This window comes from Megalopta genalis, unplaced genomic scaffold, assembly GCF_051020955.1.
Source record: "Megalopta genalis isolate 19385.01 unplaced genomic scaffold, iyMegGena1_principal scaffold0029, whole genome shotgun sequence".
NCBI classification, from domain to species: Eukaryota; Metazoa; Arthropoda; class Insecta; order Hymenoptera; family Halictidae; genus Megalopta; species Megalopta genalis.
In genome coordinates, this window is record NW_027476098.1 from 2,392,733 (window position 1) to 2,407,970 (window position 15,238).

Below are 15,238 nucleotides of genomic sequence, written 5' to 3' on the forward strand. Positions count from 1 at the left end.
GCGGGGCGTCGTTCTCTTCGTCGACGACGGAGGAACCTCTCGGGTCAACGTCATGGAAACACGGGCGAGGAAGCGGAACTCTGGCAAGGGTAAGTCTTACTTTTATCTTCTTTCCACATCTCCCACCCTCGCGATCTCGCTCGCCCCTCTTCTTCGACCAATCCTCGGTACTCCCGTACGACGCCACGTTTTCCCATCGCTTTTCGCGTCCTCCTTCGCGGATTGCTGTCTCCGTCCCCTTCGCCCAGCCCCTTCTCGCACCACCCTCGCTCCGAGGATCCAGGCCACCGTGGAAATTTCCACTTCCGGAAGGGTTCCGCTTCCTTCGTTAAGAGGATTCTGGGAAATGCGTCCTTGATTCCGGGTTTGCTATTAGCCGACCGTGGAATATAGGATTGTACATTTATTAGTCGAAACTGTAGTAAATTCTACCTAATTGACGCACAGATTGTGCACAAAAATGGGCAATTTGGGAGAGGAGATATGATTATTAAATACGATAATTATTACGATTATTAATTTCGATTATTACGATTATTAAACACGAGTAATAAAAGATCTTGTGGCTTGTTTTTACAATTGTTTACTATAAAAACGAGCCACGATGCTCGAATAATCGTATCTCCTCTTCCTAAATTGTCCATTTTCATTTCGAAGCTGAGGGACAATTGGAGAGAATTTACTGTACCTCATGCGCAATTATTTCTTCATAATTACGCAATTATTTCTTCGTACGGTACAATTATTTCTTTATAGAGTTAACCAATAGATTGAAATAACAATTGGATTCCTTTTATGATATGTTATACATAATTTAATCACTCAAATAAAAAAAGTTAAAAAGGTATGGTTTCTGTTTTAAATTTCTCTTTACCATTTCAACCAATTTTAATTTATGAAAATATTGTTTCGGCGATTGTCTGCTAAATTGAGCCTCTTAACGTTTCAATGTCATTACATTTTCCACGCATTAAAAAGTGTCCGAACATCCCCTCTACCCCTACGCCTGTACCTCTACCTCTACCTCTAACTCTACCCTTGCGCCAGGTACCTCTACCACTACCTCAACGCCTGTACATCTACCTCTACCTCTATCTCCACCACTACCTCTACCACTACGCATGTACCTCCACCTCAACTTCTACCTCTACGCATGTGCCGCCACCTCTAACTCTACCTCAACCTCTACCTCTACGCATGTGCCTCCACCTCTACCTCTACCTCTACATTTACGCTTACAACTCGACTTCTACCTCTACGTCTGTACCACTACCTCTACCTCTACCCTTACCTCTACGCTTGAACCTCTACCTCTTCCTCTACGCATGAACCTCTACCTCTACCTCTACGCATCTACTCATACTTCTACCTCTACGCATGTACCCCTACCTCGACCTCTACGAATGTACCTCTACCTCTACCACTACGCCTGTGCCTCTACGTCTATCTCTACATCTACCTCTACCTCTACGCCTGTATCTCAACCTCTACTTCTGCGAATGTACCTCTACGTCTACATCTACGCATGTACACCTAGTTTTACCCCTACGCATGTGCCTCTACCTCTAAGTATGTAAATCTGCCACAATCTCTACGCCTGTACCTCTACATCTACATCTACGTCTACGTCTGTACCTGTACCTCTACCTCAACCTCTACCTCTACCTTCACCATTGCGACTGTACCTCTACCTCTACCTCCACCTTTACATCTTCCTCTACCTCTACCTTTACCCATACGCCTGTACCTCTACCTCTACCTCTATATCTACGCCTGCAATTCTCCCTCTAGCTCTACTTCTACCTCTACGTCTGTACATATACCTCTACTTCTACCCCTGTACCTCTACCTCTACCTCTACGCCTGTACCTCTACCTCTACCTCTACGCACGTACCTCTAACTCTACCTCGACGCATTTACCTCAAATGCTACCTCTACGCATGTACCTCTACCTCTACCGCTACGTATGTACCTCTATCTCTATCTCTACCTCCACCTGTTACCTCCCGCCACCTTTCCAACCTCCACCTTTACGTTGTTTCACTTCGTTTCGCATTCATCATTTACGTTGTTTTACGTGTTTTACCTTGCTTTACGTTATTTCACCTTGTCTCACGTTGTTGTTTATAACAGTTTTATGTTCCTCTGCGTTGTTATGCTTTGTTTTTAGGTTGTTTTATATTGTTTTACGTTGCTTTACGTTGCATCAAGTTGCTTTACTTTGTCACGCATTGATGATTTAAATTATTTTACGCGTTGTTTTACTTTGTTTTTTCGTTGCTTTACGTTCTTTTCCCTTGCTTTACGTTGTTTTACGTTGTCTCACGTTGTCGTTTAAAACAGTATTACGTTGTTCTACGTTGTTATACAGTGTTGTTTCGTTGTTTTATATTGTTTTACATTGCTTTACGTTGCGTTACGTTGTTTTACTTTGTTTAGCGTTGAAGATTGACATAGTTTAACGTTGTCTTTCCTTGTTTCGCATTGATGACTTACGTTGTCTTGCGTTGTTGTTTAAAACGTTATTACGTAGTTTTACATTGTTTTTACGTTGTTTTACTTTCTTTTTCCTTGCTTTACGTTGTTTTACGTTGCTTCACGTTGTTGTTTATCACAGTACTATGTTGATCTGCATTGTTATGCATTGTTTTTACGTTGTTTTATATCGTTTTACGTTGCTTTACGTTGTGTTAAGTTGTTTTACTTTGTCACGAATTGATGATTTACTTTGATTCACGTGTATTTACGTTATTTTACTTTACCTTACGTGTCTTTATGTTGTTTTCCCTTGCTTTACGTTGTCTTACGTTGTCTCACGTTGTTGTTTAAAACAGTATTACGTTGTTCTACGTTGTTATACATTGCTTTTGTGTTGCTTTATGTTGTTTTACATTGATTTAAGTTGTATTACGTAGTTTTCCTTTGTGCCACATTGATGATTTACATTGTTTTACGTTGTTTTACCTTGCTTTACCTTGTCCTACGTTGACTCACGTTGTTGTTTAAAACAGTACTACGTTGTTGTAGGTTGTTATACATTGTTTTTCGTCGCTTTATCTTGTTTTATATTTCTTTATGTTGTGCTACGTTGTTTTACAACATATTGTTTTTACGTGTCTTTATGTTGTTTTCCCATGCTTTACGTTGTTTTGCGTTGTCTCACGTTGTCGTTTAAAACAGTATTACGTTGTTCTACATTGCTATACAGTTTTGTTTCGTCGTTTTATATTGTTTTACATTGCTTTACGTTGCGTTACGTTGTTTTACTTTGTTTAGCGTTGAAGATTGACATAGTTTAACGTTGTCTTTCCTTGTTTCGCTTTGATGATTTACGTTGTCTTACGTTGTTGTTTAAAACATTATTACGTTGTTTTACATTCTTTGTACGTTGTTTAATATTGTTTTACACTGCTTTGCGTTTTGTTACATTGTTTGTCTTTGTTTCCAGTTGATGATTTACGTTGCTTTACCGTGTGTTAATTTGTTTTTACACCATTTTACGTTGTCTTACGTTGTCACACATTGTTTCTTAAAACAGTATTACGTCGTTCTTCGTTGCTACATATTGTTTTTACGTTGTTTTATATTGTTTTAAGTTGCTCTACGTAGTTTTCCGTTGTCTCACATGATCTTTTAAAATAGTAGTACTTCGTTTTACGTTGTTACACATTTTTTACGTTGTTTTATATTGTTTCTACGTTGTTTTATATTGTTAACATTGGTTCACGTTGTGCTACGTTATTTTACCTTTTTTCGTATTGACGATTCACGTAGTTTTAGGATGTTTTACGTTATTTGCATTGTTCCGCGTTGTTGCTTGCAGCAGTATTACGTTGTTTTACGTTGTTATACATTGTTTTTACGTTGTTTGATATTGGTTTACATTGATTTACGTTGTGCTACGTTGTTTTTCTTTGTGTCGCATTGATGACTAACGTTGTTTTACGTTGACGTACCATGTTTCACGTGGTTTTTTAAAATACTATTACGTTGTTTTACGTTATTATACATGTTTTTACGTCGTTTTATATTGTTTTACATTGTTTTACGTTGCGTTACCTTGTTTTACTTTGTCTCGCATTGATGATTCACGTTGTTTTACGATGACTTACGTTGTTTGGAATGTTCCGTGTTGATGTTTAAAACAGTATTAAGTTATTCTACGTTGTTATACATTGTTTTTTCGTTGTTTTATACAACAACGCGGAACAATGCAAAGAACGTAAAGCATCGTAACGCAACGTAAATCATCAATGCGAAAAAAATGGAAACAACGTAACATAATGTAAAGCAATGTAAAACAATATAAAACAACGTAAACACAATGTATAACAACGTGAAACAACGTGATACTGTTTCAAGCAACAACGTGAAACAAAGTAAATCATCGAAAATCATCAACGCAAGACGAAGAAAAACAATGTTAAACTACGTAAACCATCAATGCGACCAAGAAACACACAACGTAATGTGAACGTAATGCAAAAAGATATAAAAAAACATAAGAACAATGTATAATAACGTAGAACAACGTAATACTGTTTTAAAAAACAACGCGGAACAATGCAAAGAACGTAAAATATCCTAAAGCAACGTAAATCATCAATCCGTCGCAGAGAAAAACTGGGTAACAGAAAGCAAAGCAATGTAAATCAATATAAAAGAACGTAAAAACAATGTATAACAACATCAAACAACGTAATACCGTTTTAAGCAACAACGCAGAACAATGCAAAGAAAGTAATGCATCGTAAAACAACGTAAATCACCATGCGAAACAAAGTAAAACAATGCATAACAACGTAAAAGCATGTAAAGCAACGTATAACAACGTAAAACAGCGTAAACACAATTTAAAACAACGTAAAAACAATGTATAACAACGTAATACTGTTTTAAGCAACAACGCGAAACAACGTAAAGCAACGTAAATCATCAATGCTGTTGAGGATTGATGAGCGAGGGTTTTATGGCGGAGGGCCACGTGCTAGGGATCCTTGAAATCGGCTAGGGTATGGGCGTGCAACCCGCTCCGTGTTGAAGAGATCTTTCCGATCGCCCCAAAGCACATGGTCGATATGTTTCATGGTCAAATGATTCCTATGAATTTGATGCTAAACAACAACAACAACCGCAACAACAACAACCGCAACAACAGCAACAACCACAACAACAACAACAACCACAATAACAGCAACAAGAACCACAACAACAACAGCAACCACAACCACAGCAACAACAACAACAACAACCACAACTACAACAACAACAGCAACCAGAACAACCACAACAACCACAAAAACCACAACAACCACAACAACCACAACAACCACAACAACCACAACAACAACAACAACCACAACAACAACAACCACAACCACAACCACAACCACAACCACAACAACCACCACAACAACAACAACCACAAAAACAGCAACAGCCACAAAAACCATAACAACAACAACAACAACAACCACAACTACAACAACAACAACAACCACAACTACACCAACAACAGCAACCACAACCGCAACAACGACAACAGCAACAACAACCACAACAACAACAGCAACAACAACCACAACAACAACAGCAACAGCAACCACTACAACCACAACAACCACAACAGCAACAGCAACCACAACAACCACAACCACAACAACCACCACAACAACAACAACAGCATCAACCACAACAACAACAACCACAAAAACAGCAACAGCCACAAAAACCATAACAACAACAACAACAACAACCACAACTACAACAACAACAACAACCACAACTACACCAACAACAGCAACCACAACAACCACAACAACAGCAACAACAACCGCAACAACGACAACAGCAACAACAACCACAACAACAACAGCAACAACAACAACAACCACAACGACAACAACGACAACAACGACAACAACGACAGCAACGACAACAACGACAGTAACAACAACAACGACAGTAACAACAACAACGACAGTAACAACAACGACAGTAACAGCAACGACAGTAACAACAACGACAGTAACAATAACGACAGTAACAATACCAATAGTAACAATAACAACAGTAACAATACCAATAGTAACAATAACAATAGTAATAATAATAATAGTAATAATAATAGTAGTAATAATTTTTTTTTTGGAGGGAAGTGGAAAAATCTTCAACAAGATACTCGGGGCAGGTCACATTCCCCGGGTTATGTAGGATTTTTACCCACTAAAAAACCGCTTCCCTTTTTTCTCTCGCGACTGAAACTCCCCTCCGGAACCGTTTATCACATTACTTCGGAGGGGAAGCCGCCAATACGCGCCATTCGTGGCGCTGTGTTTCCTTCTTATTCCCGCGTCGAGTTGAGGCCGCGCGAGGTGCTGCTGCTGCTTGACGGCAGAACTTCCTGCGTTGCAGAGGGGTTCCACCGGTTTTCTTCTTTTTTCTTCATCAGGAGCAGTTGCCGGGTGTACCCGGCTATGGCCCTCCAGTCCTCTATTGACCTCAGCATCAGCTCCACGATGTTGTGTGGGGTGAACAGTCCCACCTCCCGTATGAGGGCATCGCGTGTGCTTGCCCAGCGCTCACAGGCGAAGAGGGTGTGCTCGGCATTGTCCCTCTCGTCGCGGCAGCCATAACCACATAGCGGCGAGGTCGCCCTCCCAACCCCGAACAGGTACGACCTGAAGTAGCCGTGTCCGCTCAGGAGCTGGGTCAGGTAATAATCGACCTCGCCGTGTGATCGTCTGATCCAGGGGGCAAGGCAGGGAATCAGTCTCGCCGTCCAGCGCCCCCGGGTCTCCTCCTGCCATCTCTGCTGCCAGCGTCGCATTGTGATCTCCTGCGCCGCTCTCTTTGCCTCGGTCTTGTCTTGGCTGCTCGTCCTTGCCTCGTGTATCTTCCTCCGCTCCAGGGCGAGGAGGTCAATGGGCACCATACCCGCAATGACGAGCACAGCCGGCTCGGCAATCGTCCGGTATGCACTCGCAACCCGGAGCGCGCATCTCCTTTGCACCGCAGCCATCCTTCTGCGGTACTTTCCAACGCGGAGGGCTGGTGCCCACACCTCCGCTCCGTAAAGCATTACTGCTTGAGCGGCGGACATCAGCAGCCTCCGCTTCGTCGCCTTGGGATCACCAGTGTTGGCCATGAGACGGGCGAGGGACGATGCAACCGCCGCCGCCCTGTCGGCCGCCAGTCGTACATGAGGCCAGAAGGTCCGCTTGGAGTCGAGCTGGACACCAAGGTACCTAATGTCGGCCTTGGCCAAGATATTATGAATCCCCACCTTGAATGGAATCTCGGTGGAGATCTTACGCCTAGACAGGACGACAAGCTCAGTCTTTTCAGCTGCCAAGCGAAGACCAGCCTCGCCCATCCATCTTTCCACCCGTCTCATGACCTGGTTTAGCCCGAATTGCGCGCATTCGGTATTCCGGGCAACTACGACCGCCGCAATGTCGTCCGCGTATCCAACCAGGAACGCCTCGCTGGGGAACTCGATCCGCAGGACAGCATCGTAGTATGCGTTCCAGAGGTCCGGTCCTAAGATCGGCCCCTGGGCTACCCCTGCAGAGACCCTTTTCCTCCTTCTACCCCCGATCGTGTCGTATAATAGGACGCGGTCGTCGAAGTAGTCGTCCAGCATCCTGAGGAGATAGTCCGGCACCTGGAAGGTGTTCTCCAGGGCCGCAAGTATCCCCGCCCAGCTCGCCGAATTGAAGGCGTTCCTGACGTCCAACGTAGCCACGAGGACGACGCGCCAGCTATGTCTGTTCCCAGACTCTGCTCTCTCTGCAGCGTCCAGAATCTCCATCAGGGCGTCGATAGTCGATTTTCCGCGTCGAAATCCGAACTGCATGCCCGACAAGTCCCCCGCTGCCCGGTACGCCGCCAGTAAGCGAGGCCTGATCATTTTTTCGAGCAGCTTCCCGGCCGTGTCCAGCATACAAATAGGCCTATACGCCGACGGTCCGGAAAGCTGCCCCTTGCCCTTGTTGATCAGGGCCAGGCGTTGAATCTTCCAACGGGCCGGCCACACCCCGGAGTTCAAGCAGGCGTTGAGCATGTCCAGCATCGTTCGCGGGAACAGTTGGACTGTTAATTTCACAGCCTCCGCCGGGATGCCATCCGGGCCCGGAGCTCTCCTGTTGCGAAAGGAGCGAGCCGCCTCGAGCATCTCTTGCTCGGTGAAGGGAGGTATCTCCTCCGCACGCAACTCCGCCGACCGTCGTGTCCTCTCTGGGTGGAACGGGAAGAGGGCGTCCACTATCACCGTTGCCTCGTCTGTGGGCAGAATCGCAGGGCCATTCTGAGCACCGATCCGGCGGCGCACGATACGGTATCCCAGGCCCCACGGATCCCGGTTGACCTCTTCGCGGAGATCTTCCCAGCAGCGCCGCTGGCTCTTTCTAATGGTGTGGCGAAGCTCCCGGCGCCTGTCTCTGTAGCTTTGCCACAGGACCTCCCCGTCGGGAGTGCGCCCGGCGCGCTGAGCCCCTCACCGTAGACGCAGGCATTCTCTTCGGAGGTTGGCAATGTCCTTCGTCCACCAGTACGCAGGTCGTCTGGCACCGCGTGGCCCTCCTCGGGACATCGACGCATCGCATGCTTCGTGGACGGCGTCCATTGTCGCGCCGACGATCCGCTCCACGGATTGCCGGGTTCGCGGTCCCTCCGTGGGCTGCGTGATGTTATGCAGCCCACGTTCGAGGGCGTCGCGGAACTTGTCTTGATTTAACAATTTGCTGTTCTACCCTCGGAAGGAGAGCGGAGCCCGGCTCCATCTTTGTTTCTCCGTTATACGGAAAGCCACGTATTGGTAGTCGCTCCCCGTATAGTCCTCGATGACCCTCCAGTCATCTATACGGGGGGCGACATCCTCGGAAGCCATGGTTACATCCACGATGGTCTCGTTGTAGCCAAACCTCCGAAAGGTCGTAGAGATCCCCCGATTTAGCACCACCAGTCCAAGTCGGGCCGCCATCTCCATCGGGTGCCTGACCCTGGTGTCCGGTCTGGGCATACCCCACTCCACCGCCTTCGCGTTGAGGTCCCCCCCGACGACGCATCCCCCCTCCAGCTCGCGGATGGCGTCCTCCAGGACCCCGACCTTATCGCGAAATTCCGCGATGCAATCATTGGGGGAAAGGTATACTCTTATCAGCGTCAGGCCCTCGCCCTTCACCCAGACGTATCCCGCCCCTGCACCGCACGTCTGCACCCGAAATCTGGACGGGTCCGGGATCCAGATGGCAGCAGTTCCTGTCGCATCGGAAAACCACGTAGGGCCCTCCCGAGTTCTGTACGGCTCGCTGAGCAGAAGAATATCGATCTTCCGCTCGAGCCGCATTTGCTCAAGGAGGGCATTCGCGACTCTACTCCGGTGCAGGTTGGCTTGGAGGACTCTAGCCATTCCCAGAGAGTCTCGCCTTCGCCGCCGTCAAGGCGTCACGGTACGTCTTACAGGAGCTGGATCCTGTCACATGCCCCAGCCTGGCAATGTCCACCCCGCGTTCCGCGCAGACAACGCACTTGGGGGTCACCTTGCACGACGTTGCTTGATGGCCCTTGGTGCTGCAGCGGAAGCACGCGTCCCTCCTGTCGACTCCTTTGCACCACCGCGCAAGGTGCCCGAACGCCAGGCACCTAAAGCACTTGGCGACTGCAGCTCTTCGCCGGGGGTGGCATCTTACCATACCGATCCGGACGGGGCCACTGCTGAGCAGTTTGCTCGCTGCCCCCTCGCCCAGCTCGACGATGGCAAGTCTCTGGCCCCTTGTATTGGCCTTAGTGACGATCACCTCGGCGTCACCACCGGCCTCTCCCAGGACCTCTCTTAGGGCATTAGTAACCTCTTCGCTAGTTGTGAGGCAGTCTAGATCCCTAATTTCCACCGTAGTCCGGGGCTCGATCCTCCTCACGGAGCCCTCCTGCCCGATTGCGGTTTTGATCGCCTCACTGAAGGCGACTTTCTCCTCTTGCTTCGTCTTCGCGTCGAGCTCGAGGATCATATCTCCTGTGCGGGCCTGCCGAACACTCTTTACTTGCACCCCGGTCAGTTCTGGGACGACCAGGGACCGGAGTCTTCCAAGTACTTCGGCATAGGTCTTCCCTTCTGCCGGTCGTACTATCACTGCGGCCGTTCTCAGCCGCCGGTGCCGTTTCTTCCTCTTCTTCTTCTTCCTTTCCCTCCTTGCTATTATCGCCCCCTCCTCATGCTTCCTGCAGGAGGCACACACCGTGACCGAGGGCGATTTCGGCCCGGCAGAGACGGGGTGAGACTTCAGCTTTTTTCCCCCCGTTTTTTTGAGACGACGCTCCATGGCCCATCTTCTTCTCCTTTGCTCTTCTTCTCTGGCGGCGATGTCTGAGAAGAAGGACTTTCCCGGATCTTACGGGAGCGCTTCCTCGGCTCCTTGTCTTGCTCCCGCGCAGGCTGAGCTAGAAGGGCAGCCTCCACGGCGTCGAGCAGCTCGACGCACCTCGGTAGCCCGCTCTTAATCGGCATGGCCACATTTCTCTGTTTTGTGGTCACCGTTTCCATCTCGACCACGATGTCGCGGCATTTGCCAAGCAGATCGCGTAGCGAGCTCCGCAAGACATCAAGATGTGCAGTTCCGCCGCTATCCTCGTCAGTTCGACGGGGATCCTCGCTTGTAGTAATATATGCTACAGGAGCCGAGCGGTCCACTCCTGCAGCACTGCGGTCGTTGGATAACGACGTCTGGGGGCCCGCTTTGACACTCTCACCAGACGCCGGTACTGGGGATCCGACCCCCTGCACCCTAGTTTCTCTCTCTCAGTTTTCTCTCCATTTTTGGTTTATTATTCGGGGTACCTCCCCCTAGGTCGCACTTGGTTGTTCACTACTCCACCTGAACCTTGCCGACTAGGGAGGCCCTGCCAGGAACCGAAGTTCCCGTCGGCATTGCTCCAGGTATCATTGCGGCTACTTGAGCCCCCACACCACGACAAGGTGTCGACCAACGCGGGGGAATAGCAATAGCAATAGCAATAGCAATAGCAATAGCAATAGAAATAGCAATAGCAATAGCAATAGCAATAGCAATAGCAATAGCAATAGCAATAGCAATAGCAATAGCAATAGCAATAGCAATAGCAATAGCAATAGCAATAGCAATAGCAATAGCAATAGCAATAGCAATAGCAATAGCAATAGCAATAGAAATAGCAATAGCTATAGCAATAGCAATAGCAATAGCAATAGTAATAGTAATAGAATATCTAGAATATCTAATACAAAAGCTAGCAATATAAACATCTGAAACAAATCGAGTAATACAAAATCTAACCACACAAATGTCAACCATATTGAATCTTCTATTAGAACTCGTAACACTACAGAAATCAAATGCAAACCAAACATAAATCAAATTATAGAATGGAACTGCAACAGGCTACAACGAAGAATGCCCAAGTTAAAAGAATATGCTTCAAAAAATAGTACCAAAATATTTCTCCTCGCTGAAACACGTGAAACATGTTAGTCACATTTTAAACTTCCTTTTTACACATATTATGGTACTCCACACCCTAGTGGAAAACACATGGAGGTTAAACACCTTCAACTTCCATCAATCCAAACAGAAAAGATACAAGCAACCATAATCAACGTAATCCTAGAACAACAGATAACAATAGCAATAATCTATTGTCCTCTCAAACACTCACTAACTATAACAGAACTGAGAGAACTCTTTGACAAACTAGACAACGATTTTTTGGTAGCAGGCAATTTCAATGCTAAACACCAATTCTAGGGATCAAGGTTAACTAATTCTAAAGGAGCAAACTTAATGCAATTAATAAATCAGAAACAACTATCAGTTTTATTAACTGACAGACCCACCTACTCTGGCCAACCGATCCAAATAAAATACCAGATATATTAGACTTTGGAATCACCAATATCAAAAACTATCAAATCCAAACTACAGAACTCCTCGAGTTTACCTCAGATCATACACCAGTAATGTTCACGATAAACTTGAAAACCACAAAATTTTTCAATCAGTTAAACTTAACAAACAGAACTACCATCTGAGATAATTATAGAAAAATTATAGAAAACATACTAACATGTAACATACCGCTTAACCCCTTAATGCACAGTTTTTTTGAAAAAGGCCGGCCAAAAAAAATCAATTATTTTAAATGTAAAAAAACAAAATTTAGAACGTTGTCTTGGCAAGAAAATTACAAAAATACAAAAATAATGGATATTTATACAATTGGTATGATTTCTAATTTTCAGAATATTACTATTATTATTATTGTTATTATTATTATATTTTATTTTACATTATATTTCAGTAAAATATATATTGAAAAATGAGCCAATCAGAATCTGAATATGAATACGCTGTCGGAAAGCGACTCACAAGGAAGAGATAAGTCGTAAGTGATAAGTAGAAAAAAGATATATTTTATACTTGAATAAGTAAGTGTTATAGCTTACAATCCCATGTAAATGATAATGATTTTTTGCTTTCACATTGTCATTTTCAATTCTCGATTGCATTCGTGTGTGAAAAATTATAGCAACATAAAGTACAACGCCGCTCGAATTATCTCGAGTGTGCACAGTTTGGCCAGTTTAGCGCGCTCGAGTTAGCTCAAGCGTGCACGTTAAGGGGTTGAAGCCATACAAGACATAGAAGTAGCAACAGAAAAGCTGACAACTTGTCTTCAGACAGCAGCAACAGAATCCACACAGTACCAAATAAAAGAGAAAGAAAAAAGATATCCAGCATATCCAGCATTTATTACAGAACTAATGAAACAAAGAAGCCAAATAAGGGGACAGTGACAGCATAGGCAACCATTACACTTGAAGACAGAATTTAATAGGCTAATCACACACACACACACAAATATAAAAACAGAAATCAATAACTACAACAATAACAAATTTAACAGATATATTTCCAATCTTGACACAACTGAAATAACAAATCACTCTTTATGGAAAGCAGCCAAAAAAATCAGAAGACCAATACAACCAATAAGTCCTATCAAATCTCTGACCGGAAAATGGTCTAAAACACTCAAGGAACAAGCAAATGCAATGGCGGACTACTTTCAAGAGGTATTCACCAATGACACTTGCCTCATTGCTAGTCTCAATAACAATAGTACTGGAGTACACCACTCTAATTCAACCAACTAAAAAAGAAGAACTTCAAACCATAATCCGAAACCTTAAAAACCATAAATCACCAGGAAACGACAGAATCACAGCCCAAATGCTGAAAGAACTACTGACAAAAGGATTAAGGTACATCCTTATACTCACAAACGCAATTCTTCGAGTGGGATATTTCCCCCAAATATGGAAATGTGCAGAAATTATAACATTATTAAAACCGGGAAAAAATCCCAACGTTCCTCAATCATACAGACCCATATCATTTGGTTTCTGAAATCATCGCATGGTTCAACAAATCATCCAGTCACTAGAAACAAAAAAATATTGTTCAGCACTATTTCTAGATATCGAAAAAGCTTTCGACAGAGTTTGGCACCAAGGACTGCTCGAGGAATTGCAACATATGCTACCCACTCCACTACGTAAAATAATTACATCATACATAGACAACAGAAGCTTCACAGTAAAAATTAAAGACACTACTTCGGACATCTGGACAATCAAAGCTGGAGTACCTCAAGGAAGTGTACTAGCCCCTCTACTTTACACTATTTACACAGCTGATATCCCAACAGATCAAAACACTCAAATCTACACATTCGCAGATGACACTGCAGTAATCTCCATTCACGATAACCTACAAACTTCCACGTTAAATCTTCAAAACCACATTACGAAAGTGGAAAACTGGTTAGATACGAACAGAATTAAAGTTAACACCACTAAAAGTGAAAAACAGAGCAAACAAATAACCTTAAACTATACAATAGGATCATACCACTAGCAACCTCGGTGAAATATCTGGGATTTCATTTAGACAAGAAACTTACTTGGAACCATCACATAAAACAAAAAATTAGAAGTATTAAAATGCGAACCAAATCTATGAACTGGCTAATGTCCCGGAAAAGTAAGCTCAATACAAATAACAAATTACTCATATATAAATGTGCAATAAAACCAATTTGAACCTATGGAATCCAGTTCTGGGGAACGGCAGCAAAGTTACATATCCAAAAAATGGAAAGCTTACAAACAAAAATACTTCGCACAATAATAGATGCTCCTTGGTGTATCAGGAATGGCAACATTCGTAAAACATTAAATGTTCTCTCTGTACAGGAAGAAATTCTTCGACTAACAAACACAAAGATAGAATCAACACTCACCCAAATCCACTAACAGCAAACTGCTATGCGGATACAATTAGAAGATTAAAACGCGACATCCAGAAGACTTATTAGAATCATAATATCTCATATATATATATGTCTCCAAGTTAATTGTAGTACTTACCGTTTAAAGTAACGGAAGTCAAACGTTACTAACTATTATTTCAATATTTGTAAATTTTTTTTTTTAATATACACAAATAAAAAGGAGAATATATAAAAAACTTTCAATTGCGCGTTGCTCTCGTTAACATTTGTATTCTTTTGTTTCTACACAGCGCCTCATCATATAGTCCTCAAACACTATTAGTCCCATAATAAAACAAAACAACGCAGCTACACGAAGTTATTATAACATCAAAACTCTCTCCAAAAGATGGCGGCCCAGTTCACCATGTTCACACATTTACAAGATAGGAGCCGCAACCGTAGGGATAAAACGGCTTACTGTCACGCATTGGTATTGCAGTGTCATCGTGTGATAAAATCAAGAAACACTTTGGTTAGTTCTGGAACCCGAAAATCACAAGAGTTTCGCATCTTCACAAATAATATAATATGTATGTATCAATGGAATGGAGTTTTTGTAGCACACTGTAAATTGTAACATACGCGTGCGATCCTTAGTTATGCATGTATATAAAATGTTTACGTGCATACGAATTTAATATACAATAGAAAATGTCAGATTTTCACTTGTTTTTTTTTAATAAAGGTCTTGAACTTCTTGGTTATGAGAGGACTTTGAACCAGGGTTCGCATTTTATATACACATATTATTCAGTTTTGTTCAAAAGTAACACTTATTCATTTTACAGAAAAGAAAAAACAAAATCATACTAAATAACAAGATACTTTGGATTTAATATCATCGAAACACAAGATAATATCGAGAAA

At 43.8% G+C, this 15,238-nt stretch overlaps 1 protein-coding gene across 1 annotated transcript; it reads right to left on the reverse strand.

Moving 5' to 3' along the window:
• Positions 1–8,750: 8,750 nt before the first annotated feature.
• On the reverse strand, positions 8,751–9,350 carry LOC143260989 (uncharacterized). The gene has a single exon (XM_076527628.1). It carries the CDS (start codon positions 9,348–9,350, stop codon positions 8,751–8,753), a length of 600 nt encoding a protein of 199 aa, XP_076383743.1.
• Between the last annotated feature and the right edge of the window lie 5,888 nt (positions 9,351–15,238).

Coding starts and splice junctions, on each gene's coding strand:
- LOC143260989 (XM_076527628.1), bottom strand. CDS start 9,350: ATGCGGCTCGAGCGGAAGATCGATATTCTTCTGCTCAGCGAGCCGTAC.